Source organism: Chamaea fasciata, unplaced genomic scaffold (genome assembly GCF_029207755.1).
Source record: "Chamaea fasciata isolate MVZ Bird 193981 ecotype frontalis unplaced genomic scaffold, bChaFas1.0.hap1 SCAF_4, whole genome shotgun sequence".
NCBI lineage: Eukaryota > Metazoa > Chordata > Aves > Passeriformes > Sylviidae > Chamaea > Chamaea fasciata.
The window spans coordinates 52,589,479-52,616,281 of NW_027094089.1; the positions used below are offsets into that span (position 1 = coordinate 52,589,479).

At 39.7% G+C, this 26,803-nt stretch overlaps 1 protein-coding gene across 2 annotated transcripts in view; it reads right to left on the reverse strand.

Moving 5' to 3' along the window:
- Positions 1–5,148: 5,148 nt before the first annotated feature.
- The window catches only part of GAK (cyclin G associated kinase), a 79,318-nt gene continuing 57,663 nt past the window's right edge, over positions 5,149–26,803 (reverse strand). For both annotated transcript variants that reach the window (XM_066181574.1, XM_066181573.1), the window contains 7 exons: positions 24,686–24,856; positions 17,996–18,130; positions 17,542–17,661; positions 14,786–14,998; positions 13,242–13,390; positions 11,941–12,117; positions 5,149–10,644 (listed from right to left, as the gene is read on the reverse strand). In XM_066181574.1, coding sequence (XP_066037671.1) covers positions 10,543–10,644; positions 11,941–12,117; positions 13,242–13,390; positions 14,786–14,998; positions 17,542–17,661; positions 17,996–18,130; positions 24,686–24,856 — 1,067 coding nt within the window. In that variant the 3' untranslated portion in view covers positions 5,149–10,542. The remainder of the gene's footprint in view (positions 10,645–11,940; positions 12,118–13,241; positions 13,391–14,785; positions 14,999–17,541; positions 17,662–17,995; positions 18,131–24,685; positions 24,857–26,803) is intronic.

The window sequence follows — 26,803 nt, forward strand, 5'->3', positions numbered from 1 at the left end:
ATGCCACCATGGATCACAGCTACAGGAATTCTAGCCTATGCTAAAGATCTGCTGAAAAATTCATCAAATTCTGATCTTCCAGCATCAGGAGTAATCTTCTAATACTATTTGCACAGCACTGAAATTAAAGATTTGCATTTATCATTTCTCATTTGAAGCAGACACATTACACTTGACAGCAATGGAATTAAAAGTTGAACCTCATCAGATTTTATTTACCTTACACAAGACGCTTGATCATATTAAAGATACAGTTTCCAATCATTCATCCAGCTAAAACTCAAACTTTGTTTTTGAGGTGTGTCTTGGTTTGGGAAGACAGGTATCTGCCAGGTAAAAGCTGGAGTTTCCTTTGGAAACTCCAAACTTCCTTCCCCCCCCCCCCCTTTTTTTTTAATTATGAATTCACAATCAGAGGCTCTTAGGCAAAGATTTGGAAATAGGAATAGCAGTTCTTTACTAGTATGTATTACAAAGCAAACAAAAAAAAAAAAAAAACAAACAAACAACTACAGCATTAATAACAAAAGAAAACAGCACCAAGAACCTTGAGGGCTTTGTTTCACAAAACCCAGGGCAGTTTGATTTCGGTGTCCCTGCAGGATCCTCAGAGCACCAAGCTGAAACAGTGGAAAGTCCCGGGCTGGTAGCTGGGATGGCAGAGTGTCTCAGAAGGCAGGGGCAGGATGTCCCGGCAGCGCAGGGGGTGCAGGGTCACACTGTAGCAAGAGGAGTAGCGCCGAAGAAGCCGAAGGCGAGGCAGAGCCTGGACTAGCTCCCACGGGTGGCAGGGAAAACTCAGGATTCAGGCCGAATCGGTGATAGTAGATTTCCCAGGACTGGATCCCTCTGGCCACAGTGAAACTCCTCTAGCCAGCAACAGCCCAGCCGTTCTCTCTCCCCAGATGCCGGGGAAAAAAAAAAAAAAAACAAACCAGCCCGCAGCTGCCTCAAGCTCTGTCCTTTACCTGCGTTATCTCCTCCTTCAAACTTTGTCCCCCGCTTTGTTTCAACTAAGTACTCTCAAGTATCCAACACTTGGTCTCCTTGGTAACTTATGGGGAAAAAATAGAGAAAGAAGGAACAAACCTAACCCCCAACAAGGTGTTGTTGGTATCAAATCCTTTTGAATTGCTGTCATTTAGGCTGAGTTTTATACCATCCTGCACAAGGATGAATAAATGCGTGTAAATTTTACTTTGAAGCTGTGGACGTTTTGGTTTTTTTTTTTTTTTTTCAGACAGGAAACATTCCAGGACAGAACTTGATTCAGAAGCTGACTTTGAGTATTCAAGATGCTGAACAAATGAATGTTGTGGCATTCACGTTGGGGGCACAGCAACACTGGTGAGAAATGGGCCTTTCTATGAAAGCACCTGTTAAGGATGCTCACCCTGGGTCTAGTGCTGGAGCGTGCAGGCAGGCACCCCTTGCAGTTGCTTAGGAACCTCACACACAGTCACCTCAACAATCTCTCCATGGGTGAAGCAGCCTGGGCTGAGCTTTCAGGGCCTCATTTTACAGTCTCATTTACTCAGAGCAAGTGTTAGGATAGCAGAGCAATTTGCTCCACCCAGAAGCTTTGGGTGCTTGGTCTGTTCTTCCTCCTGCCACTGCAGCTGTCTACCTGCATTCTAAACACTGTGTGTCTGTACTGAGGTCACACCTACTCACCACAGGCTGACCACAAGCATAGCTCAGCCCTGGGATCTACCCAGATACTTACTGCCCAGCCCGTTGCTCTCCTATGCTGTTTCCAGTCCGTGTGCCCACCCACGGACATACCTCCTCCTCCCCATTCTCCAGCATTACTTGCTTCCGTCCACTTAGTGGAGCATCTCTTCTCATGGGGTGTGAGCTCTGCCTCCGGCATTGTCAGCCTGTGAATTCAGACATCCAAAAGCAGCCTTTTTTTGCAATATGCACATACAAACTTGCACAAACACATTCAAAATGCTTAGTATTAAACAAACAAACAAACAAACAAACAAAAAAACAAACAAAAAAACCAAAACCAAAAACAAACACCCAAAAAACCCACAAAAAACCCCAACAAAACAACTATGCGTCACGAGTGTGGAATGGTGATGAACACATCATTCTGCCAGCAGATGGCAACCAAAACAAAGAAACATGATTACTGATGATAACTAATTCCACATGCAATCAGGTGTGTTTTACTCAGGGGAGCAATGCAGCTGCCACCCACCAGGAGGTGGTATGTGGCAGAGGAGTGGTGCATCACAGGCCAAAACAAGCTGCCCACAGTTAGAAAAAGCAGAGCGCAGAATGATGTCCCTTCTGCCTCTCCCCCTTTTATGAATCCCTAGGAAGATTTTATAAGAAACCCCCAAACATCCTTTTAAACATCTAGAGATGGTAAACAACTGCAGTTCAACCCTCCACAGGAGATGTGGTCCTCATAATGTCCCACACATGGGAAAAGAAATAAAGAGGTCTGGCAGAGGCTCATACCTTGCATGTGTGAGGCAGCACCTGCAGTATGTACAGGTGAGGAATTTCCAGGTCTAATAGGTGTTAGACTCATAGTGGTGGGAGCAGTAGAAAAGCCCATTGAGGAGAAGTGAGTGAGGGAAGAAAATGGGAGGGTAGCTCCCGCAGTGAAGATGGCTGAGAAAATAAAAACTGTTGGTAATAAAATGTAAATTAAAAACCCCCTGCATTCATTCCTGGTTTCATAATGAGTCAGTCAAGGCATGAGAGGCAAATTTAGCCATAGTCTATAAAAACATCTCAGTGTGAAATGAGATAGAATATATACGGGGTTCAACAGCCTTAATTCAGTACACTGGAAAAACATGTGGGAGTCCATGTCTTGTGGTTCAAACATCCCTAGAACAGAACCCGGCACCTTATTTGCCTCTAAGGTGAGCCACTGCTAGGACATGGACGGAGCAGGTGTGCAGCAAGGAAGGAAGAGCTAAGAGAGACATCATAGCAGCTAACGGCAGTAAGTTACCAGTTTCTGTTTCTGCTTTGCTAGAGGTCAGTTTCCACATGAAGTCTAGTAAATCCATTGCTTTAGAAACTTCAGAAGACGAGACAAAGATGACATCTTGGAACTGTTGACAAGAGGGAAGTCTTTGAGTCAGACTCCTCTAACACCTTCTAGGAATGCTGCAGCAGCATTTTTGGACTTCATCATGAGACTGACAGCACTAGGCTAGCGGGATCAGGAGAAGAGCAGACTCAGCAGATGTACCAAACTCAAACATTATGGAACACTCAGTGCTTCACAGCACACACAGCAACATGCCTGCAATGGCAGAACAGGGTTTGTAATTTAAATCAGCTTCCTGAGCAAGCTGGATCAGTGTTTCTTCAGGTTTCTTCTGGCACATTAGAAGTGTGCTGGACACATTGCATGTTGTCAGAGCAGCAGTGCACTAATGATCCCATCTCCTGCAGAGTACTTGTGTCCTCCTCCTCCTCAGCAGAGTTATGCACAAAGAAAGAAGCATTGCACTTCATCAATTAATAACAGCTGGTCTTCCAGCACCATTATATACCAGAAAACTTCACAGCTATTATTCTGTGTGTGCCCAGAGTTTGATTAGGAGCTGGAGCCACTCCAGGAGAACAGTCAGCAGCTTTACAGATTAAAGGAGATGAGTAGTTATTCTAAGTTTGTACTAAAAGGGATCCTTCTAGATCAAGTCTTCACCTACCTACGTGCTCCATTTTCCCTTCTTCAGTGTTTTTTGCCCAAAAATCTATCAGAAGTCCTTCTCTTACCCTCAATAAGAGAGGCAGTCCTGAGGCAGGGCAAAACATATCCTCTCCAACATTACAGTAACCATGTCAGGTGTCTACAATTACAGACTTGGAAGGCTTTGATTACTACAGGCTGCTCTGCACATCACAGTACACAGAGTGTTTCTGCTGCCTTTTTTTAATCCCCCACTCTGCCTTGTGCGCTTTGCTTGATACTGAATTTAAGGCCATGCTATTTCTTTGTAATGCATTCTGCTTACCTGGTGTGATTACTGATGCTTGCTAGCTTGACTCTTCAGGATTTCTATCTGCTGTGTTCTCCCAATTCAAGTCCTTCTAAATACACGTCTGAGTAGCCAGAATCTTGCACATGGCAAAGAAAGATGCACTTCACTAACATTATCCTCATTTGCTGCAGTGAAGGACCAGAAGTAGGTATCAATATATTTTTCAGCATCTTTGTATTTTAGGAATAAACTGATTAGCAGCAAAAGCGGTAGCATGTTCTGCATGTAATACAAGGAGAAAGGTCTTTTAGCATCTTGGCACTGAGTAATCTATCATAAATTCTTGTAAACCCACCAGATTATTCAAAATAGCAAGCAGAATAAGAATTACATTATCCAGCAGCAATGGCCTTTGCCTGAGAAAATTCAGTTTTCTTGCTAGTGCTTCTTTTTCTTGCCCCATGCACTTCCACCCATCCTTCTTTGGTCATGCCTGTCCGTTCTCTTATTTCTTCCCTTTTTTTCACCCTTCTCCTTGGGGATCCCCAGTGGTTATCCTGTATTTTTGTGCTTTAAACATTAAAAGAAACTTTCTCAATGTCACCAAGTGGCTTGTTCCCACCTATGAAAGATCCTGCTTGCCCACTCTTCTTGCCTAGTATGGAGCCAAAAAATGCTTTCTGGGCACCTTGTCAGTACACTCCCAGCAGCAGCTCACCCTTTGCCATGCCACATTCCGTCAGATTCCTGCCATCTGCAATCCTTCATTGCTGAATGTGCCCCTCAGCCACCACTATCCCTACAAGCTGCTCGTATTCCTCTCTCCTGCCTCAGTTGTGTCCATGTGCTCCTGCTCTCTTCCTTCAATTACTACCATATACTTAGGCTGGAGCTTCCCTTGGGCAATGGAAAAGCACTGCACCAGATCCTGTGCAAGAACCCCCTCAATCCAACACAGGTTCTTAGAAAATGCAGTGACCAAACCCCAGGGCACACTGCAGCGACACATCTCCAACAGAAGAGACACTTCTGAAGAGCCACTTTAGTTCCTAACAGGTTCAGTCAACCTGAACATAATAATGAGAACCACTTCTCTAACATTGGCAGATTGTTCTGGAAAGACACAATGGAAATGCTTTGGGTGTTCAGGCCATTTCTCTCTTGGAAAAGAAAGAAATGTACAAAGTTATTTTGCTTGTTTTAATTGATTGCTGGTTAAATTGTAATACATTTCAAAGCAAAATAATCTGTTCAAGGACATTTTACCAAACATTAAATCTACTTTTAAACAAGGCCCAATTTGACTATTTTACCTTATATACATACAGGTATAAGTTTATTTCACTAGTAGCAAAATTAAACAGTACATTGCATTTCCTGAAAGATGGCAAAACCAGGAACTGAACATCTTTTCTGTCCTTCCACACACTCCAAATCAGAAAAAAACCACAGGTATTGAAAGTACAATCACAAGTATAGGTAAATACAATAAGGACCTCAGAGCAAGCCAAGACCTTATGAGAGATGACAATCACTTCTAGAAATCTACATTGCAAATATACAGTACATTCCACTAAAGAGTTTTGGGAGTTCCCACAATGCCTCTTAATCCCCTTTTGGTAACAAAAGCTTCTATGACAACACGTATCCTTCATAAAAAGTACTGAATTTGTATTTTTGGAGCATATGTTGGAAGCTTAATGCAGTCTAAACTGTAGTCTACAATAAGCTCACCCAAAGAGAGAGTAAACAAGCATTGCAAGATTCATCAAGTTCAGAACCAGAGCTCAGCTCCTCGTCATTGGGCTTCTGGGTGTGAGAGCTGGGCTGCACCAAGAACAGGCTCAAAGGGGAAATGATACATTCTTTTACAGCTTTTGCAGGTCAATCACCTGCAAGTTCTTGACAGAAAAGGTCAACTGAGTCATACAAGATTAATCTGAACTTATTTACAAAGCAGCCGTTACATTGTAATTGTTAGACAACTAAGGACATAGCTAAAGAACAACAAGGCTTCCACATTCATACTATCCCTGAAAATACTTCTGTGAGCAGCAGAGAGTTGCAGCAGTCACTGCTGGGGAAACTGCAGTCTGGCCTCGGGAAGTGGAATGGTGCACAGAACCCAGCAGCCCCAAAGACCTGATGAGATTTCTGTTACAGTCAAACTCTGCTTTGGTTTGTGCAAAATGTTAATCTTGTGCATGTAGCTTTCACAACCAAACCACTGCTCTGTGCTTGGCAAGACAAAAAGGGAGGAACTACCCAGAACCAAGAACATGGAGGTAAACAAGGCATTTTTCATGAGCACTAGTTACCCTCTCAAGTACAACACCAAGGATTCTGCCACTGTTCCAAGGAAATGTGCTTCATCAGCACTTTTGGAGGTTTTCTGTTCTGTACTTGCTGAAGAAGCTACCACTGATTAGCGAAATAATTGACCCAGCTAATGCTGAGAACCTTCTCCTTCCGGGCTTTACGTCTAACTAACCACTAACACACTTAGCTGCTCCTAAGGAACTCTGACAGCAGTAGTGGTGGAAACATCAAACAGGTGTTTGGTGTCAAGACACCAACTGATTTCCTCCGGTTAAAATACATCACCTGTTGCTAATAGGCAGACTCCAGCCATGCACTCTCTTGACACCAATTCTTCTTCACAGATCTGTTTTAAAAGTTTTGTTGCTGGACTCCCCAGATCTAACAGCAACGTAACATAAGCAATGTAATTAAAAAATAAGTAGTGGCAACCTGCCCAAACAGTTTTTAAACCTGCTTTATAGAAACTCCTGGGGGGACAAAAAAAAAAAGAAAAAAGGTAGGGACTTGGTATTCCTACCTGTTACAGCCAGTCAACAGCATTCTAAAAAGGCTTTTAAAAAGCAGGAAAGCAGGCTACAAACTCTACTAGTCTACACCTGTTTTGAGCAGAGGTAGGAGTCAATAGGTCAGTGGTGAGAATATCAGAAAACAGTACTTCAGATGTACTTTAGAGCCCTGGTGTTTTTCTCAGCTCTTCCTTTAATCTATCTTGTGCTGTTTTCCTTTCTTCTTGCAATAACCACCTCAACCTACTTACTTCTCAGAAGTGAGCCCTGGTAGGCTGCACACAATGTATGACATTAGTCAGGGGTTGTTACCAGACAGAGGAACAACCAATATGGGCCAGCAGGCACCACGACTTGCTGCAAGAGTCAAAGAAGCGCTTCGTAAGAGAACCTCAGGTGCCACATGCAAAGCCTGGTAGGCAGAGTATCAACCTCCTGGCAACACCCAGTGACCTCACCTTAAAGCTTCATAGCCAGCAGAAGCAGATTCAAAAGTTGAATGAAATTCAGCTTTCAGGGCGTGGCTGCAACACTTCAAAACTTAACTATGCAAAGAACAATTAACATTTTAAGCAAAGAGAGAATCCATCCAAGTCTCTGATTAATCTTTTCTGAAGCCTGTTCTAAAAGCTTTTCAGTTTGTGGACACTAAGAATACAGCTGCAATGAAATGTGTGTGTAATCATTTCAGTCCATTCCCAGTCCATTTAATTAATTAAATGGTTATTAATGGTTAAGTAACAGCAGACAGACAGTTAATGACCAAGTACAAGGCAAAAGGTTAAAAAGCCCTCATTCCCAAATTTTCTATCAATTTTTTTATTACTGTTTTAAGATTAATTCATACAACTCCTGGACGTTTTTCTTTCAAAGGATCCTCTCCTATAAAAGCAACATTAAGACTCAATACACATTTACATGAAATATATATTTAACTTCCCTCTTCCCAGGTGCTTGTACCTAATATATGTTTTACACTAAGAAACACCTTTAGTGGTCCTCATGCTGCTTTGTGTCGTACAGGAAAAAGTTCAGTTTATTATGTTCATAATCACCACTTGAACTTTTTTTTATTTCCAAATTACAATTTGCTTACAGAACCTTAGTGAAATCCCCGTTGCTTGCACATTCTTATATGTAACACAGTGAAATGTCACAGTTACAAAAAAAAAAAAAACTCAAAACAAAACAAAATCAAAACACCCTACCGAAACTAGTTTCATTGTCAAGATTTATCAGTTTACTGAACCAAGCCTCTCCCAGATTCTTAGCAGCAAAATTCAATTAGGTAGAAAGGAGCAGGACAGAGAAATCAGACAGTTCCCCACTGAGAACCAGAGTGGACTAAGCCATAAAATAAGCTGGGAGCCTCTGTCAACCCAATTGAAGTTTCAGTAATTACCTAATGGCTCTTGGAAGAATCTACAGCCAAACTTCTTGATTTTCTGTAATTTTTAGAAGAGAGAGCTAGGAGCTTCAGTTCCAGGCAAAATACTTGCACTCATGTTTTCCCTGCTTACTTAAAATCACATCTAAGCCTCTTCTCTGATGTTTCTGGAAAATTTAGCAAGCAAGAGTAGAAAAATTTAAAAAATATTAATGTAGACATCATCCAGAAAATGCTATCAAATATACAAAGCAGAGGAAGATATTTTCCTCCCAATTTTCATGTTTTAATTTTTAAACACTTATTTCAAGAAAAGAGCAAATAAAAATGCATGCCTTAAAGTTGCCTGTATGTGCTGAATGGGTGAAAACATGGGGTTTTAAAGCACTCCTTCCTTATTCTGAGCACCCCCTTTAGAAATGCTTTATCTCTCAACTGTATATATATAACACTGCACTCAAACTCATTATTTATCTGTGTTCGTCTTTTTAAACTTATTCCTAGATAACACTTGCCCTAGAACTGTAAAGAGGTGTCCCACAAACCTATCCCACCAGCAGAAGCCTTTAATTTCCATGGTTTCAGAACACATACACAATTAATGAAGTGTCCAAAGGAAAATTAACTCCTTACTTTAAATCAGATAGCAAGCTACATACATTTATGAAGAAATTTACTGAGATTTAAGACTGCTTCAAAGCAGTAACTGAAACACAACAGCAGCTATATGAATAATATATAACCTTCCTGATCCGTAACTGATCCTAGCTTCACCTTAAAAAAAAATCACAGCAGCTGAACATATATGCAAATATACAGAAATAAAACCTTTGATCAGAGGTTAATAAGTAACTGTGTTATATCAGAGCTAGAGCCTAGACATTGCAAGAGTTCTGCAGTCTCTAACCCACCAGCTCTCCACTGGTGCAGCAATGGAAAATCTCATCCAACACACCTTTCAGGTGGCATTAGAATCTTGTGTTTCTTGTTCAGATGTTGCTCAGCTGAACAGTTACCTCTGCTAACAGTACAGCTTCCCTCTCAGTTAAGCATGCAAAATGTATAAAAAGGCAAGTGATCAAAATATCCCCTTGAATGCCCAACTGTCTGGTATCAAGAGACTGCTGCTGAAGATTTAATACCCCAGCCCTAATTTTCAACATTTTCAAACTTGATATGAAAATTGCATTTTGTTATTACACAGAGTATAACAGTCATTGGTCATTTGCATCATCCACCCCAGCACCAGTAAAAAAGTGCCTTCCGAACAGGGATGAGAAAACATGGCAAGTGTTGTTACTAAGTTGTGTCTCTACTCATCTTGCACTACGCAGCGCATGGAAATAGGTGAGCAGAAATTCCACAGTCTACCAAGACACACCATGTTTTCACATGCACTGATGACATGTACATCAAAAACACAGAAGTTCAAACATGCAGCAAAATGTCTGTTAAAGCACTTTAAATGCTCACCAGATGATAATGAGTTATCTAATACTCAGATAAAGCACAGTAAAAGCTTTGTGCTTACACTTCAAGTTTCAGAGTAACATTGTTTCTATGAGAGTATTTGAAGTGCAATGAAAGGAACATTCCACTGAATTCAGAAGCAAGAGACACCATTTAAAGAACTAGGAAAATAAGCACCGGTCAGAGTACTGCAATAAATAAACAAAACAGCAGGAACATGCAGACCTCAGAGTCAAAATTTCTTTTTTGATTCATGATATTAAAAAAAAAAATATCAAGAACATCCCTGTTGGACTTTCCCACATGTGGTGTCTTTTCGGCTAAACAACTGTTACTCTATTGTAAGGAACATAGATATTACCAGAAAACATTATTTACAGAATGATTATCAGACTGATTATATAAAATACAGATTAAAATATACACCCTTAGGTTTGAGATAAGCCAAGCAAATTCACTGCTTCTAACTAAAGCACTTCGAAGGAGGCGCCAGGCACCAAATATCAAAATTGAATCTCAAAACTACTCAAGGTAACAGACAAATTTGGGACGGTAGAGGTACAGCAAAGATCAATTAAGTTGGAATGATTTATAACTAATACTAGCCTATCACTAATTACTTAGCTTCATTAAAATTCTATTTTTCTTATAAAAAAACTGAAGAGAAACCTTTACTCCCAGACTGTGATTTCTACAGGTACTCAGCAGCTTTTTTCTTAATGCACCTATGTAACGCTCTGTACTCTACATCTTACAAAATACATCCCCACATTTAAGCGCATGACTAGAAACTGTGCTGAAATGGTGGAAAAGCGCTTCATAAATCTCATGCGCAATAAAGTCATAACGATGCGCAGCTCCAGTTTCTGGAAGCAGTTCTGTGAAAGGTGAAGTTTCAGAAAAGGGACTTAGATCCTTGGTTTTCGAACTCTGACCACGCATCATTCAATTCCATGAAGATCATTTTGGCATATTGCTCGTAGGGTTGTCCTGTGGCCTGGAAACAGAGAGAACATACCATAAGCATAAAAACATTAGAAATTTAGTAAAGATCCCACCTCTTATTTATTATGTTCTTTTCATAAATCGTCTTGGTTACTATTACTTACTAATCAAATGAAGTCGTTTTTGGAATTGCTTCCCGAGAGATCTGCAGCAGTGTACAAGGATAAAATCTGAGTCGTCTTTGAGACAACTTCTTTTGAATGGGATTCCCTGGAGAAAAAACTGTTGCTGGTTGTGAATGATGCTAAGACTCAACATGACTAACATAGCACTTCCTGTGTGTTTGCTTCCATACTCAAAGATAGTATGGTCCTGATTCCCTGCCTGTTTCACAGCAGCCCTGAATCTGGGCCAACACAATCCTACCCTTGTGGTTAATAAACATACGGTCCCAAAAGATAGTTCTCTTCAATAAAAAAGGGAAGCCCCAGAGCCCCCTCCAGTATCCTTCCCCTTCCTCTGCTGCTTAGATTTCGCCACCTGCAGTACTTTATCAACACATTTAGAGAGTGCTTTAATGGATAAGTGGCAGAAGAAAAGAACGAAGAAGACAAATATGCCCTAAATAGAGCTGTGGTCTGACACTGATGCATTAAGGGCCTTACAGAAAACACCTAAAAAACCACCATGAAGGCTGAAGAAGTCACATACCCAAGAACACTGAAGGAGAAGGGGAACTAAAAAACCAAAAAATGCCATGTTTATTAGGGACACAAGACAACATAGGATTTAGACTACTGCTTACTAAACCACCAGTGAATACAAACCTGAAATTCAAACTAGGTTATATCCAGTGCAGGAGCTCAGAACAAGAAGCTACCTTGACACATTGGGATGCATTAAATATTTTTAAAAAGACTGCTGTAAATGAGGTACAGCAGGCTTTTTCCTACCAGTTTTGCTGTGGCAGCCTCTGAGTCTCCATACTAGTTCTAAAAGACTTGAAGTACCAGCTCGTGTAAATGAAACAGATTCTACTTATCAGCATTAAATCTGCCATCTGTCAGTCACAACCCAGAATGACTGACTTTGGTGCTCAGTACAACCCTCATGCGATCTTTCATTTGTTAACACTTCTCTGTTGAATTCTGTGCTGTGTCAGGATGACAAGAATTATCCTGTACTACCTGAACACAGTAGGACACCACATTCAGAAGACAATGGAAGCACAGTGAAGAACATCTAGGGTGCTGACTGAGAAGCAAGGCATTGTCCAGTAACCAGTATGGTGTGGTTAAAGCAGTTTGTTTTCCTCCTATAATAAAGAGGATCAGAGGAACACACTCACCTTATCAGGATGAACCACAAGCACTGCTCTCCTGTAGAACTTCTTTACTTGTTCAGGAGTTACTAAATCTGCCATGCTGACCGGTTTCCACTTACTTTCCCCTTCCCAAAGCACTGTATGAAGAGTGGATATCAATGCTCTGATATTTCTCTCCTTTCCTTCAATCCATTCAAGAATCTGGGAAAATTAAAACATATAGAACTGAATGCAGCACTCTAAGCATTCTCAGCCACTACAGACAATCTTCACTCTCTGCAAGACTATATCATTGTGACTAAAGCAGTTGTCCTACTGCACTCACTCTCCAAATTCAATTGCCCTAGCCACCCAAAACTGATATTTTGCAAGTACTACTAGCAAATAGCTCATTGTTACTAGTTTATTGCAGAAATTCAGTCACTGCAAGAGAAATTACTGAGATAGTTACACGTCACAAACCCTGTAAAATTAATCGCAAGACAAATGACAAGAGTAATTAAAAACATTTACTACATTTAAATATTACATTGTTCTCATCCCTGTCAGGGTACACACACAAATTATTACTTGATTTGTGCAAAAGTGCAAATATATTTTATAACTTCTATGGTACAAACCTTGTACAAAAGATGATGTCTATTAATAATTCATGTTTACTTAAGCAACCTGCAGAGGTGCACAGACTAAAGTGCTCTTTGAGATATCCCCAAAGTTTATTAGAGTAACTTTTCAGACTTGAACAGCAATATTCAAGCCATAATACAGGAATACAGCATTTTCATTGAACACTTACTATCACCAGTGAGAATGGTAACTAAGTATCTGTATTTATTTCCATTTGTGGTGATTTGTATTAAAAGGTACCCACGCAAGCTATGCACTCTCTCTTCAGGAAATACACTGTGAAAACAAATTTCAGCATCCCTTTAAAGTTCGTTCACTAACTTTTCTAAAGTACCATAAAGACTGAAAAACTGGAAGTGGATTAATATGTGAAGTTATCAATGATTAAAGGGGTCAAAAAAATCTGAACAGCAAGGAACACCTTCAATTCTGTCTCCAGAATTGCATGTTCTAGTAATTTCTTAGGACAGCAGCACCACTCATTAACGAAGAAATGAAAGTACACGGTCACCCTGAAGACAGCTATTCTCACATGCTTTATTTTTAAAGTGTATTTTTGTATTACCAGTTAAATCCATCTTTTCTAAACCATGACCCTTTAGTTTCTCTGTTAGTCATTGTATCCTTCTCCTCTGTTATCAGCAGTTCTAAGCATAAGATCAGATTTTCACTTAAATCAATAACACTGTTAAACAAACCTTGAGTTTCAAGGGGTCCATATCTTTAGACATCTCTTGTTTTCTCATCTCAGCAATTGTCTTTGGTCCCTTTTTATCAGATTTCGCTGAAAATCCTTGATTAGATAAGAGATCTTCAAAGTCATTTTCTGAAACTTTTGGCTTTTGACCTACGAAAAAAACCAAAAACGTAAAGTTTCATATAATACATTAACAGGGAAAATATATTGCCCTTAGATACACCTGGATGGCATTATCATGCCAAATACCATGACCAATATCCTTCAGTGACACCCAAAGCCACAGAACTAAGGAGGACAGAAATAAAAGGGATCCTTAACAAACTTTCAGTCAAGCAGAGAAGACAACCTCACATGTTAACCTCTGACTAAATACTTGCATTTACTTGTTTTTTAAAAAATGGAGTAGATTTGAGGGAGCACACATCTATCCATTTTGGAAACAGCTCCATTTTTCTACTGTAAGTTAGTTCCAAGTGCTATGCAGCAGTTTTTCAAGTAACCATATACTCAATACTATCATTGAAAGCATGTAGTCAACATCTAAGCATGTTAAAACTTACCCAGAATAATGAAGGGATAAAATACCAACATGAATATTCATTACAGAACCAACAAATTTCAGAGAACTGTAGAATAACTGAATTCTGAAGAAGCCTCTGACTGTTGTCTAGTACAATCCCCACTCAAATCGGGGACAACCAGGTACATTTGTTAAGTCCTTGTCCAGGTGAGTTCCATTGGATTTTAGGGGAGAGGAAGTACAACAACCTGTTTCACCATTTTATCACATCAATTGATTTTTTCCCCTTGTTCTTACAGACTTTCCCATGCTGCAACCTATGCCCACTGCCTCTCCATCCCAACACCTGTTTCCAGATACGGACCAACAAAATAATTCCAACTTAAAGAAGAACCTGTTGTTGTTCACTTATATGTCAGTTTTATGGAGGGACAATCCTAATACCAACCCACCAGAAAATAAAATTTTCCAAGAAAGTTCATACAGAGGAGGCCAAGCCTGCCCCAATAACTCCAGGTTTGCCTACTCAGTCGCAACATGTTAAAGGACTGTATGATTCCGTCTGGTCCTGTCCCCATGTCTCTTTCAAACACAAGAATTTTCACCTCAGTCTTTCTCAAGACAAGTACTCTTCTTCAGCTATGAAAAAGACTATATCCCTTTACCTTTGTATCACAAACAGACTAACATGAAACAATATTATCAACCATCTCTCCCCTAATGGATCAAATTTACTGTTCTAAACTCACTGATACAAAACCAGTACCTATGTGAGTGAGTAATTATAGCCTTGAGACTTTACGCCCAAACTTGCATATCCTTGTGCCATCATCAGCTTGTCTATTCTGTACTGGGATAGCTTTGGAAAGGCAGGATACAGGATCTGCTAAGTGTTTTTCTGTTTTCTACTAGACACAACCTAAATGTAAATAAAAATATGAAGGTAGAAGAGCTTCTGCAGGTAACAGAACACCCAACTAATTTCACATGGGACATAAGTAACACACATTTAGAAAACTTACCAAAGCTTGGGGCTCTGACTCCTCTTTCTTCTCGTCCTCCAATAACGCTCAAGTTTACTGTGTAGTTGGGCTTAGCCGCTGTGCTGGACTTAGTTTGGGAGTGCCATGAAGTACTTGGTGGTTTGGGGGATTTCTGCCACTGACTTCCCAGCTTCTGAGATGGAGCAGTCTTCTGACTAAATCCACTACCCAAGAGGCCAGCAGTGGACGAACCTAACAATAAATACAAAATCAGTTGTTCAGTTCATTGCTGTCACCTGTTTAATACAAGTTAGACAGTTTGGTCTTGACATATAACCACATAGCTCACAGTGATACCGCCATTCAAGAGAAAATATAACAGGAAAGTGTGGGTTAAATTAAGTTAAGAGTCTCATTAACAAGTAACTTCGAAGGCAGGAGCTGGAGCTTTACTGAAAGACTTCTCTTACAACTCAAGGTCTCAACTGTCAGTTTTAGCAAAAAAATACACCCTTATCTGAAGGGTCAGGCATGTGTCAGGCCAGGAGATAATTTGGCTGTAACAGTAGTTCTGCCTCCCATTTAATTATATTTCTACTAATATGCAGTGCGTAATAAAAAAAAATAATTATAAAAAGTGGTAACAGACTGAGAATATTTTCAAATGAATGCTTGCCAAGTCTCTAGTGATTCCTTGCACTACTCTTAAAGGAAGATGAGAATATTATTCTGCAGCAGCATTCACAGGGAATATACTGCATGTGAGTAAGAAAAGCACTGCAGCCTGCAGGAGATACCGTAATGACCCCACTGTGGCGTAGGCCAAGCTTGTCAGGGTATACACAGCAACGTAAACTTGATTTGCTCTTTCAAAAATGGCTCCTCACACTTCAGCTCTCCTGATGCCTCCCTTTTGTAGTGGCTGCTCATATTTCGAACTTGCACAAGAGGATGTCTCCCCAGGGCCATGTACAAGATACCATATTATATTTTGAAATACCACACTTTGATAAAACCCAGTATTGCAATACAACACCTAGCAAAATCTAGGAATGCACTTTTTGCTATTTTTTCATGAAATCACTCAACTGCAGTCAACTCAGTTTTCAGTCACTGACAATTTGTGAAACTTAGAAAAAAAAACTGTTACTAGTCAGAGCAAATCACCCTGCATATTGAAAAATTATCTCTTTCGCCTATTCTTTTAAAGCATTATTACTTTGAAATTCATTATTGCAGCTTTCAAGGCCAACAAATTCTTCCTGTAAGACAAGTTAATGGCTCATTGCTCACAGAAACTTTTCAACACCGCACTCCTACCTTCTGACAGAACACTGTTCCTAAAGAAGATAACACCAACCAGCACAGAACACTATTGGTATCCTACCAGTACCCTAATACAACAGTATTAACTACTTTTAGCTACTATTCCTTTTGAGTTTATATAGCATTCATATTTAAGCAGCTTGCACTCTCATAATTTTTCTTCTAGAACATCATCTTGTATGTGGAAGCAAAAAAACTCCTACGAAAAATACAACCGTGTGGTATTCCAGTTGTATTCCAAAACTGAATTCCAGTTCCTGTGGTGCCTCGAAAATTGATTTCAAGCCTAAGAACGTTAACTATGACAGTGACATCTGGCCACTTCTTAATGCAGTCATTTTTTCTAACTGAAAACTAACTAAAAGAGTAATGAATTGAACTAAGTCCTGATAAAATTAGTTCTATTTCTTTCATCAGATTCAGTGTGGGCTATACCTGCATCTTCAAGTCAAAGATAAATTGACTGTTTTTACTATCACACTATCTGTAGATTTAACAACCTGTATTAACCTGAATTATCAAACTAGAAAATTTTTGAAAAATTTTTATTGCAAAGCAGCCTCATTGATACTGCTTCAACACCAGAATTTTGCATGCTTATGCGCAAGGAACATCAAGAAGTCAAACACTGCATGCTACCTGGTGTTTCTAAAAGAATTCCACTGGTACTCAATTCAATACACAGTAAAACCTCCATCAGCTCCAAGCTAAGGGAAAAACAGGTTTGTGCAATTCAGCAACACTAGGCTGTTCTGAATCATTCCTTGTACTCTGAGCAGCTGGTCACATTTGTTATGGCAGTGTGGGTTCTGAAATGCAAGGACCTCAGCTCTTTTGTGAATACTACAGGGCTAATTCCTGAATTTCAGGCCAATAAAACACCCTGGAAAAAGAGTTACTCTGCAATGTGTCTCATCTTCCAGAACTCCTTGTTCCCTCTATTGCAAACTGACAGATGTTCATAATACTCTTGGTACTGGTGTGCAATTTATGGGCTTGATTTGTGCTCATCTTACAAACATAGTAGATGTGAGCAGCAGAGCTATGAAAGTCTACTGAATTCAAAGCAAAGCACTGAATTAACTGTCACTTTGGAACTAAAAAAAATTAATTAGTTAAATGCTGCTTTCAATTTAAATCCTTCGAGAAAAGTATTAATGCTAGGTAAGAAACCTCATGCTGAGTTACTGAATCAGCAACTCCTGGTTTCTCTTACCATCTCAACTAGATTCTGAAGCATTATTATTTTTACCATTCTTATGTCATAGTTCTAGTTATCTAGTGAAATATTATTCTGGATGTTTCAAAAAGTATCTCGAAAATTCAATATTTTCTTGTTACTCACCAGCTCTCAGCAAATACCTCAAGCTGGTCGTTAACAATTAAAAGGAAACACTTTCCTTTACAGGCTGTCAGTAACATTTATTGGTACAAGAAGCAAATCAAACAAATCAAAAGTAAAATCTTACCTGGAAGACCAGATCCCAGATTGGCAAGGTCAGCAAAAGGATCAAAGTTCTGAGCTTTTGCCTGGCTGAAAGACAAACCTGAGGACACACTGGACTGGCTTCCGGTGGTAAAAGCTTGGCCTGTGTAATAAGAAGACACATCACATACCTAGTCTGTTTAGAAACTGAGAGAAAGAATAAAAGTAGTATCTACACAACACCTCATGCAGACCTCCCCGACATTCTAATACATAACATCTGTTCTCATGATAAGAATCACCATTAATATAGAGAACTGAAACAATTTAATTCCTGTGTCTTAAACTTAAATCTGAAAAACTACACAAGTGCCTTACCAAAGGAGCATTTAAGCAGCAAAGCAAAAATCCATGAGGACATGCTCAGCAGTTTCAGGAGATTAAACTGACTCAGCCCGGAGTATTCCTCTAATGGAAAAAAATTAATTTCATCATACCTTCACAAACAGGCTTCAGCTGTGGTGATGCTACATTGCTGGTTGTTGAGGAATCTGCCCAAGAATCCCACCCACTTAAGAGATCTGGGTGGCTTGTAGATGATGATATTTTAGGTGGTTCTGGTGTCAAATTGCCTACAGAAGTGAAAAGAAATGTTTTCATGTTTAAGAAAACCATAATAATATATATATTTGCCAATACCAACAGAATGTGTACCACACTGTCAGCTACATAGCTTGCTTAAATTTCTTGGTAACAGTTGTGCAGTCTTGAACAAGACTCAACGGTTGTACCACTGGAATTCCTTTATTTCTATTTTAAAACGTCCCATGTACTTCATAGATAAGGTATTTTCATGCACAGGCAACACTATGAATTAAACAGCTTAGGTCTCCTGACCAAAAGGACTAGCTCAGGTACAGATCTAGGGCATGCTGCCATTCCTGACAACACAGGCAGTAAGCAGAAAGCAGCAGTGCTCCATGAATGGTGTTCTTTATCACTCAGCAGTCTGGGTACTACAGAGGTGAAGCCAGGTCACTTCAAACTGTAGGTTTGCTTAACCCAGGCCTCTTGTGACGAAGGAGCCTCTTGGCCAACTAATACTCTTTGAGGTGTGACACACAAATGAATGCACAGAACTGAAGAGCAGGATACAGGAAGAGCAATTTTTACTGGGAAAAGGTTAAGAATCTCTAGCTCCATGGATAAAAACCCCTTTTCTATACACCATGACATCTAAATGAAAGTCGTATTTAAAAGCACGCAAGGGTGCTGCCACTAACTCACAAAAAACGTCATATCCCATCTAATGGTGTAACTGCCATCCCTCATACTTTTGGAAATGATTCCCCACTTAATCACTCACACTAACTATGAGGTGAGCCATCCTCAGAATGAGATATGCTGTGCAAGGAACACTCAAAACTGCATCCCAGCTCTGAGCATTCTCCTTGACCACAGCTTGTGGAGACTCACAGTGAAACAGAACAGCTTTTGAATGTAACCCCTACTTTAAAGCTATAATGTAATGCCACCCCTTTAAACTTCGATGCTATAACAACTGTCAGTGCTACAGGGAGAGGGGATATTTCAGTAAAGCCAATACATTTAGCCTTCTCTAAGACATTTCACAGACATAGGGTTTAGAAGGTTAACCCAGCCACCCTTACAAAAACAATCACATTTTGAGGCCTTGAAAGTCTCAACTACTACGTCATAGCCTTTCACTGGTCTCAGCTTCACAGCTTTGTATTCTAAATATTAATATCAAATCGTCTTAATTAAAGAAATAACTAGAAACAAATTGAATACCCTGACAGTACCTCAATCTACTAATATCATTTATAATTAGATCTTACAGCTGCAAGATCTACAGATCAACAAGTATCTGCTGAAAGCCTGTATTTCAGAAGTATTCTCTACTGCATGTGAGGGAAAACATCAGAATAAAATGCAAAAAGCACCCACCATTACCAGCCCCTTCTCCAGACCCAAGCTTCATCTCCCTGCCTCTGAAACAATGGGAGAAACAGCACATATTTGTCTCAATACTCAGGACCTCACCTATCCGCTAAACAGCACTGTCAGTGGCTATAAATTAGCACCTATTCGTCAGCTTAGAACTTTCCTGTATCAAATTCTACTCCCAAAAGTTAAGCAGGTCTTGAATGAATACTAATATTGATTTTTAGGCTAGAAATAATTTTGTCCTACAATATCTGCTATTAAAGGTCTTTTTACAGGAGCATAAGAAAACTAACAATTAATTATCACATGAAATTAACTATTATGAAAACAAGTTGAGAGAAATAAGAATAAATTAAAGGTGAATGCATTTGAAGGATTGAAAACAACCTATGGGAATGAGCTGTTTTATAACAGCTGGCTTAAGAGCAGCCAAGTTCTTTGCCTCCCCCACCCTGAACTAAGCAGGAAGTAGCCTACTGCTACGTATAGCAGTAAATTCACTATTAATAGTGACAGCTCATATACAACCACTACACTTGTCAGAAAAATCTGAAGCAATACAATGTACAATATACTGAACAGATATCTCATTCCTTCTGAAACTGTTACTATGCTATCTTCTTTTTAGTTCTGCAGTGTGGCAGTATGTCAGATTTTAACATCAAGAAAAGATGTTATCAACATGATACTTTGACTTCTACATATTCTGAAGAGGCATGATGAGACCATACTGAATCCCTGTTTTTATAATTGGCACATTGGTGTTCATATAGACACATTAAGATAAAGGAGCAGAGTATCTAAAGAAATGGTAAAACATGAACTATAGCTTGATATAAATGAAAGCAATTACGATCATGAGCATGCAGATCCAAACCTGGTTGTCTGAAGTTTTTTAATATGGATATTGATAATCCTTAGCCATATAGGAATGAACCACTGGCCGCCAGGGCAGAGAACTGTGCTCTTTACTAACACTGCTCAAACCAAGCTGAGATGCAAGAATAAGTTGGTGGTAATGAGATCACCCTTTCCAGCTTCCCAAAATAAGAGACCTGCATTTTACTACACACAACTTCACATAAGGTTTTCTTTATTTAACTTGTCATGTCTACAGGAAATCCTTTAATCACAGACTACAGGATTTTCTGTGAACCAAGAGACTGGTTTAGTATGATGCAAGGTTTTTATAACCTTGTCTAAAGCCTGTCTGAGAACTCAAGTTTACAGAAATTAACTTCTCCTCAGGAGAAAACTATACTGATCACTCAGGTTTCTTTTGATCACCTTCCAAATCTCCTGCTGTCTTTGAGGGAAATATATTCTCGACTCAATCAGCATTAAAGATGGTCTGCTACTTTAAAAATCCAGAAGAAAATTAAGTTACCTTGTTAATGCACAGTTGTTTAGCAGCAACACCACATTTTCCTATTACAGGACAGAATGCCTTAAGAGACCAGATATTGTATAAGAACTACCTTTCATTTTGAAACTCCTATGATTTTAAATTTTAAATCACACCATCTGAGAAACAGAAGGTTAAAATTCTCTGTTTTAAACTTGTGTTCACTGAAACATCTTTTCTCCTAGTATCTGCAGCAGTTTAGCAATCATTTACTAACAAACAAAGCTTACCCATCAATAAAATTTGATTTTAGACACTTACAACTGCTCCAACAGTAGAGTCATCAAATCTCATTACTACAGCTCAGGTCACTACCATTACTACTAATTTATTTTTAGTTTAAAATTTTTTTCTCACTTCAGTGACCTCATGTTTGCACTATCTTCTGCTTGCTTAACACTGCTCTTCTGAATATGTAATTTGAGAACATGTTCTTATTTGTCCTTTCTTCTCCAGTTACTAGTGATCCTGCCATTTCAGGACTCAAAAATTCACATTACGTGCAACATAACTATTAATACCCCTAACTTACTTGATCAAATGGATACCTGTAACAGGACAGAATGCTAAAGGCTCAAATACATACATCAATTCAGCGAAACACACCTGTAAGCTCTCATTCAAAAGATAAATGTAAAGGTGCATGAAATGTTACCCCAGTTCCTCCACTTCCATATGGTTTTTAAACACTGCATAGCAATAAAGAAATATTAGGAAATCAGTGTAAAACAGTAGGTTGAAGAGAAAAAGGGTTCATTTTAAGTATCTTTTCCTATGTTGACAGAAAGCTCCAGAAATTACATTAAATAGCAGGTATCCTAATGCACTTATCAGGGTGCAAACTATCATGTAAAATCAGAAGCATAAAACAATAAGCATTAAATCAGATGCAAAAAAACTCCTTTGTTTCTGTACTTGCTCAAATGTTATTAACAGCTGAATATTGATGGTGGTCTCCTTAAAATAACAGATAAACATTTAGTGAACAGAAATTCATATTTTATTTTTCCCACTTTAATACATAAAAGGATTTTCTGTCTCGTCTCTGATATGGGGGTTCTGGTACTATTGAAAAGAGCTGGGAACATTCTTATAAATGTGTAAAAACACTTAATGTAAAGAAAAAAAAAGACACAGACAGACTCCCCTCCATGCTGCCCAGTAGAAGGACAAAAGGCAGAAGGGCTCAAACTGAAACACAGGGAACTCCATTAAAAATACTTTCTTTTGTTGAAGATCTCTCCAATACTGGCATAAGTTGCCCAGCTGTAGAGTCTATAGCACTGGAAATAGTGAAAACCAGAAAGGACGGGGTCCTGAACAGCCCACTCCACTTGATGCTGCTTTGAGCACATCAGCTAGAGAATCTCCAGAGGTCCTGCCTTTCAAGTGAGTTAGATTTTGGCTGAGATCATAAAATATCCTGAGTTACAAGGGAACCACACGGATCACAGAGTCCAGCTCCTGGCTCTGCACAGGACAGCACCACGAATCACATCATGTGCCTGAGAGTGTTTCCCAAATGCTTCTGGAACTCTTGTCAGGTTGGTGAAGTGAATACTTCCCACTGTTCCAGTGCCCTGCCAGCCTCTGGGAGAGAAACTTTTTTCTGATACCCAGGCTAGACCCCCCCTAACACAACTAGAACCCATTCGCTTGGGTCCTATCACTGATCACTACAGAGAACAGATCAGTGTAGGCCCCTCTTCTTCACCTCACAAGGAAGTTGACTGCAATGGGGTCTCCCCCTCAGTCTCCTCTTCTCCTGGCTGAACAGACCAAGGGACCTCAGCTGCTCCTCATACGGCTTCCCCTTAAGGCCCTTCACCATACTCATGGCCACTAATGGCCTCTCTAATGGCTCAACGTCTATTTTTATATTGTGGCACCCAAACCTGTCCCCAAGCACTCGAGGTGAGGCCGCCCCAGTGTGGAGCAGAGCAGGACAATCCCCTCCCTTGCCCAGCTGGAAATGCTGTGCCTGATGCACCCCAGGACACAGCTGGTCCACCTGGCTGCCAGGGCACTGCCAACTTGTTTAGCTTGCCATCGACCAGGACCCCCAGGTCCCTTTCCGTGATGCTCCCCAGCATGCCTGCATCCTGGCTGCCCCATGCCAGGTGCAGAATCTGGTGGAAATAAGCTCCACAGATCCCTATTGATCAAATCTTCTATTGAGCAAAAAATTTATGTTTGGTAACCTCACACAGGAACAGCAGTAGTGACATAAAACTGGCAACCATACAAGTACACAACTGAAACATACTGTTACTATCTACAGGACGGAACAAAAACATTGCAAAGGAGGCAGGAAGTGGAATCTTCTCAGCAGAATCAACCACAACTGGAATATAATGATTAATAATGTGATAGAGAGAGCAATCAGCTGGGTAGCCTTTTATTTAAAAGAGGAGGTCCTTCTCTCAGTCAGACAAATAACGCATTTTTTTCTGTCCAGTTTATCTGTAGCTAACATTCAGACTGCATCACGCAGACACAGGGTCAACCAGAGCAACTGCGAAACAAAGAGAGGCAAGTCAGAGCTGCACGCAATAAGCTCTGGGAAGAGATCACCCTGGGTCGAGGAAAAGGTGCGTGATACCACCATTCCTGGCTACCTGCACATTGTAAGTAGGTGTCTGCATGAGAAGAGGCCTTGGCTTCTCTGTTGGACGCAGCCAGCTCCAACAGACTCACCACAAGCCACAGCTGAGCCTCCCAAACTAACTGGTTTTGGGAAAATATGTTTTCCCAAAAAATGCTGCACAGCAGCTGTAAGAGAAGGGACAGACGTGACAGAAACAGCCCTGAAGACATTACAGTTGGTGGAGATGGAACGGGAAGAGGTGCCCCAGATGCCAGAGCAGAGATTGCCCTGCAACACGTGTGAAAGATCACAGCAGAACAAATACTCACACTGCAGCCTGTGGAGGACCCTACACAGGCAGACGTCCTCAATGAAGCCATAGCCCAGGGAGAGCAGCCCACACAGCAGTAGGTTCCTGGCAGGACCTGCTGTGCCTGGGAGAACCACACCCCTACAGCAATCTCTTCCTAAAAGACTGTACCCTACACAGACCTATGTTCTTAGAAGTGTGTGGGTTCTGTGGAGAGAACCCACACTTTGAAAGGCAGTTCTTAAAAAGCTTTAACATTAGTAGGTCTACCACTCCACCAGTTTTGCAAATGTCTGTTTCTCCTTAAAGAATGATGGGAAGACTGAACATAACACAAAGATTTTCGTTTAAAGATCAACCAATTTTAAAATAATGCATGAGGAAAAGGCTTTGCCAAGAATATATCAGAGAAATGAAACAAATAAGATTAGAGTATTACATAATGTACTTTGTAAGTATATTACCAGAATACATTCAGGTCAGGAAAGTACAAGCTAGCCTCAGCCTGCCTGCACTTTAAGAACTGGCTATACTATAACTTGACTTGCTCATTTCTCTTCCAAAGTTTCCAGAAAATCTTTAAAATCTGAATACATTCAACATAGCATACTATCAGCTATAATTTAAGTTTCCAGATGTTTGGGTACCTCAGTTATTAGATCATTGAGAGGAACCTCCAACTCCTAACATATGGCTAACAATACTAGAAATCCTGTCAGATTATAAATAATAGCATGACATTATACAGAAAACATTTGCTTCTTGATGCATTTGCATCTGTACTTCCAGAGTACAAAGCTAATTAAAACAGCAATCACAACAAGTGGATCTATTAAGACACTAATCCACTAAGCTGAAAGGCAAATGCACAGAGGAGAAGAAACTGTTGAGAAACAGAACACCAGGAGCACACTTACCTAAATTTAAGAAATCTGAGCTGGAAGAAGGTGGAAGTGAACTTTGCATAGAAGGAACTGTATTAGCTGCAGACGTTGAGGTTGGATTAAGGAAGTCCCCAAAGAGGTCTGGACCAGACAGGGCTTGATTCTCTGAACTTGATGACATTGTGAATGGGTCAAATGGATCGGCTAAAAAAGAAGCAGAAAACAAAATTATCTCATGACAAATTGCAGACTAAATGAAGTTGAAAAAGCCTTACTCCACTGAGGGCACAGACAAAAAGCAAAGCTCATGCTAGTAACGGCAGCAGCCTTCTGTGAATTTTGTGTGGTAAAGAGTAACCACCTATTCCTTCTTCTAGACAATTGAACTTTCACATGGTAAAAACCAACCTCAGCCATACATTATATGAACAGCTATGTCTTCTAACAAAAGCAGGAAAACTGCATACAATTAAAAACCTTGTTAATATCATCCATTTAAGACACATCTTAATTTTGAGTGACCATATGACACACAGAAGTATTACATTTGTTAAATATTCCATAATGCCAAATCCACAACAGACTTGAAGAAAATTGATTATTATACTATTAAGAAGAACATGAAGTAAAATATTCATACTACCATTCAGACTTGAAGGCATTGGCAATTCTGGGGCAGAAAGCACGTCAACCCAAGAATGAAAACCAATAGAAGTAGGACTTCAGCAGGTCTCTAGTGATCCCAATGAAGAAAAAACTAACTGGAAGGGTATTTATAGTCAGCATGAAGTAACATGTGACAGACAGCTAGAATCACGGCTTTAGATCTTCCTGTTTCTGCTGCCCTCTAGGGTCAAAACCCTTCAAGAGCCCAGGGAGTCTGGCCAGATTTACTCAGAAGATGAAGAGAAGGAATAATCCTGCTATAATACCTCAACACATCCTCAGGTAATGACAACACTGTACTGGACTCAACAAAATTTGCAAGCAAATTTACTATAGCAACACATGTAAACAAAACCTAATGTATAAGTTTGTCGTGCAAGCCAAAATAGAACAGTGGCCAAATATGCTCAATTCTGCAATTATCTCTCTTAATACAATTCAGTGAAATACACTGAATGAGAATGACTACAAGAATGAGATACATACATGACTATTGCTCAGGTGTTTCACACACTAGATATGGTTAAAGAAAGATAATGTAATAAAGGTTCCCTTTTATAGATTTCTACTTATGTAAAAATGGCAAATTAAAAGTACTCTTCCCTAACCACAGTAACAAAGTTCAATAGTGAATTGCCTCAAAATAAGAAAATACCTTAAATCATCCAAATTCTCTTTAAAAAATACTTCTAGTTGTCTATAGATTAAAGCTTTTAGCACCTATGAATTATCTTTGTGCAAACAAACAAAACCTTGTAATCCTTTCCCAGCTTATGAGACTAATATTCCCAGAAATCTTACCATTAACTTTAGGCAGAGAATTGTTACTCCCAAAAAGTGATGAAGAGATGAGTATCCACTGGTAAGAGGAACAGAATCTCTGAACTAAGACACCTTGTTTAAATACCAAATAGACAGCACTACCCAGCATTCTCTTTAAGGATGCTGACCTGCCAACAACATCAGTAAAACCAGCAAGAAAACATCTTTTAGCAGTATTGTCATCCTACTGGTTTGAACAATAATCTACAGGATTTCCAGTTGCTCAGCACTCTTATGTGATTACCACTTAAAAATCCCACGCAGACATTTGACCTAAGCAGCACAGCTCTGCATATCTAATGCCATTGCTTTACGTAAAGTTCAAGTTATAACAATTCTATGCCCTAACAAGGAAAGTTATGGATTTATAAAAGGATCTAGCATGTAACATTCCTATGGGAAAGCTAAGAATCCTTTAAGATACTAAATTCCCTTTAAATTCCAAATTTGATACTTTTCTATTTACAAGAGTTTAAAGCTAATAGGATACTGACAACATAACAGAATAAGTACCTGGATAAGGTACAGAAATTTCTCTCCTTCATGCAGAAGTGACATCTATTCTATTCATAGCCTTGCTACAAACTAACATGCCTTCTCCATACTGTTGAAACAGGGTTCTTATTTTCTAAGCACAATGCAAGCAGCAGTTTTCACGTGTTG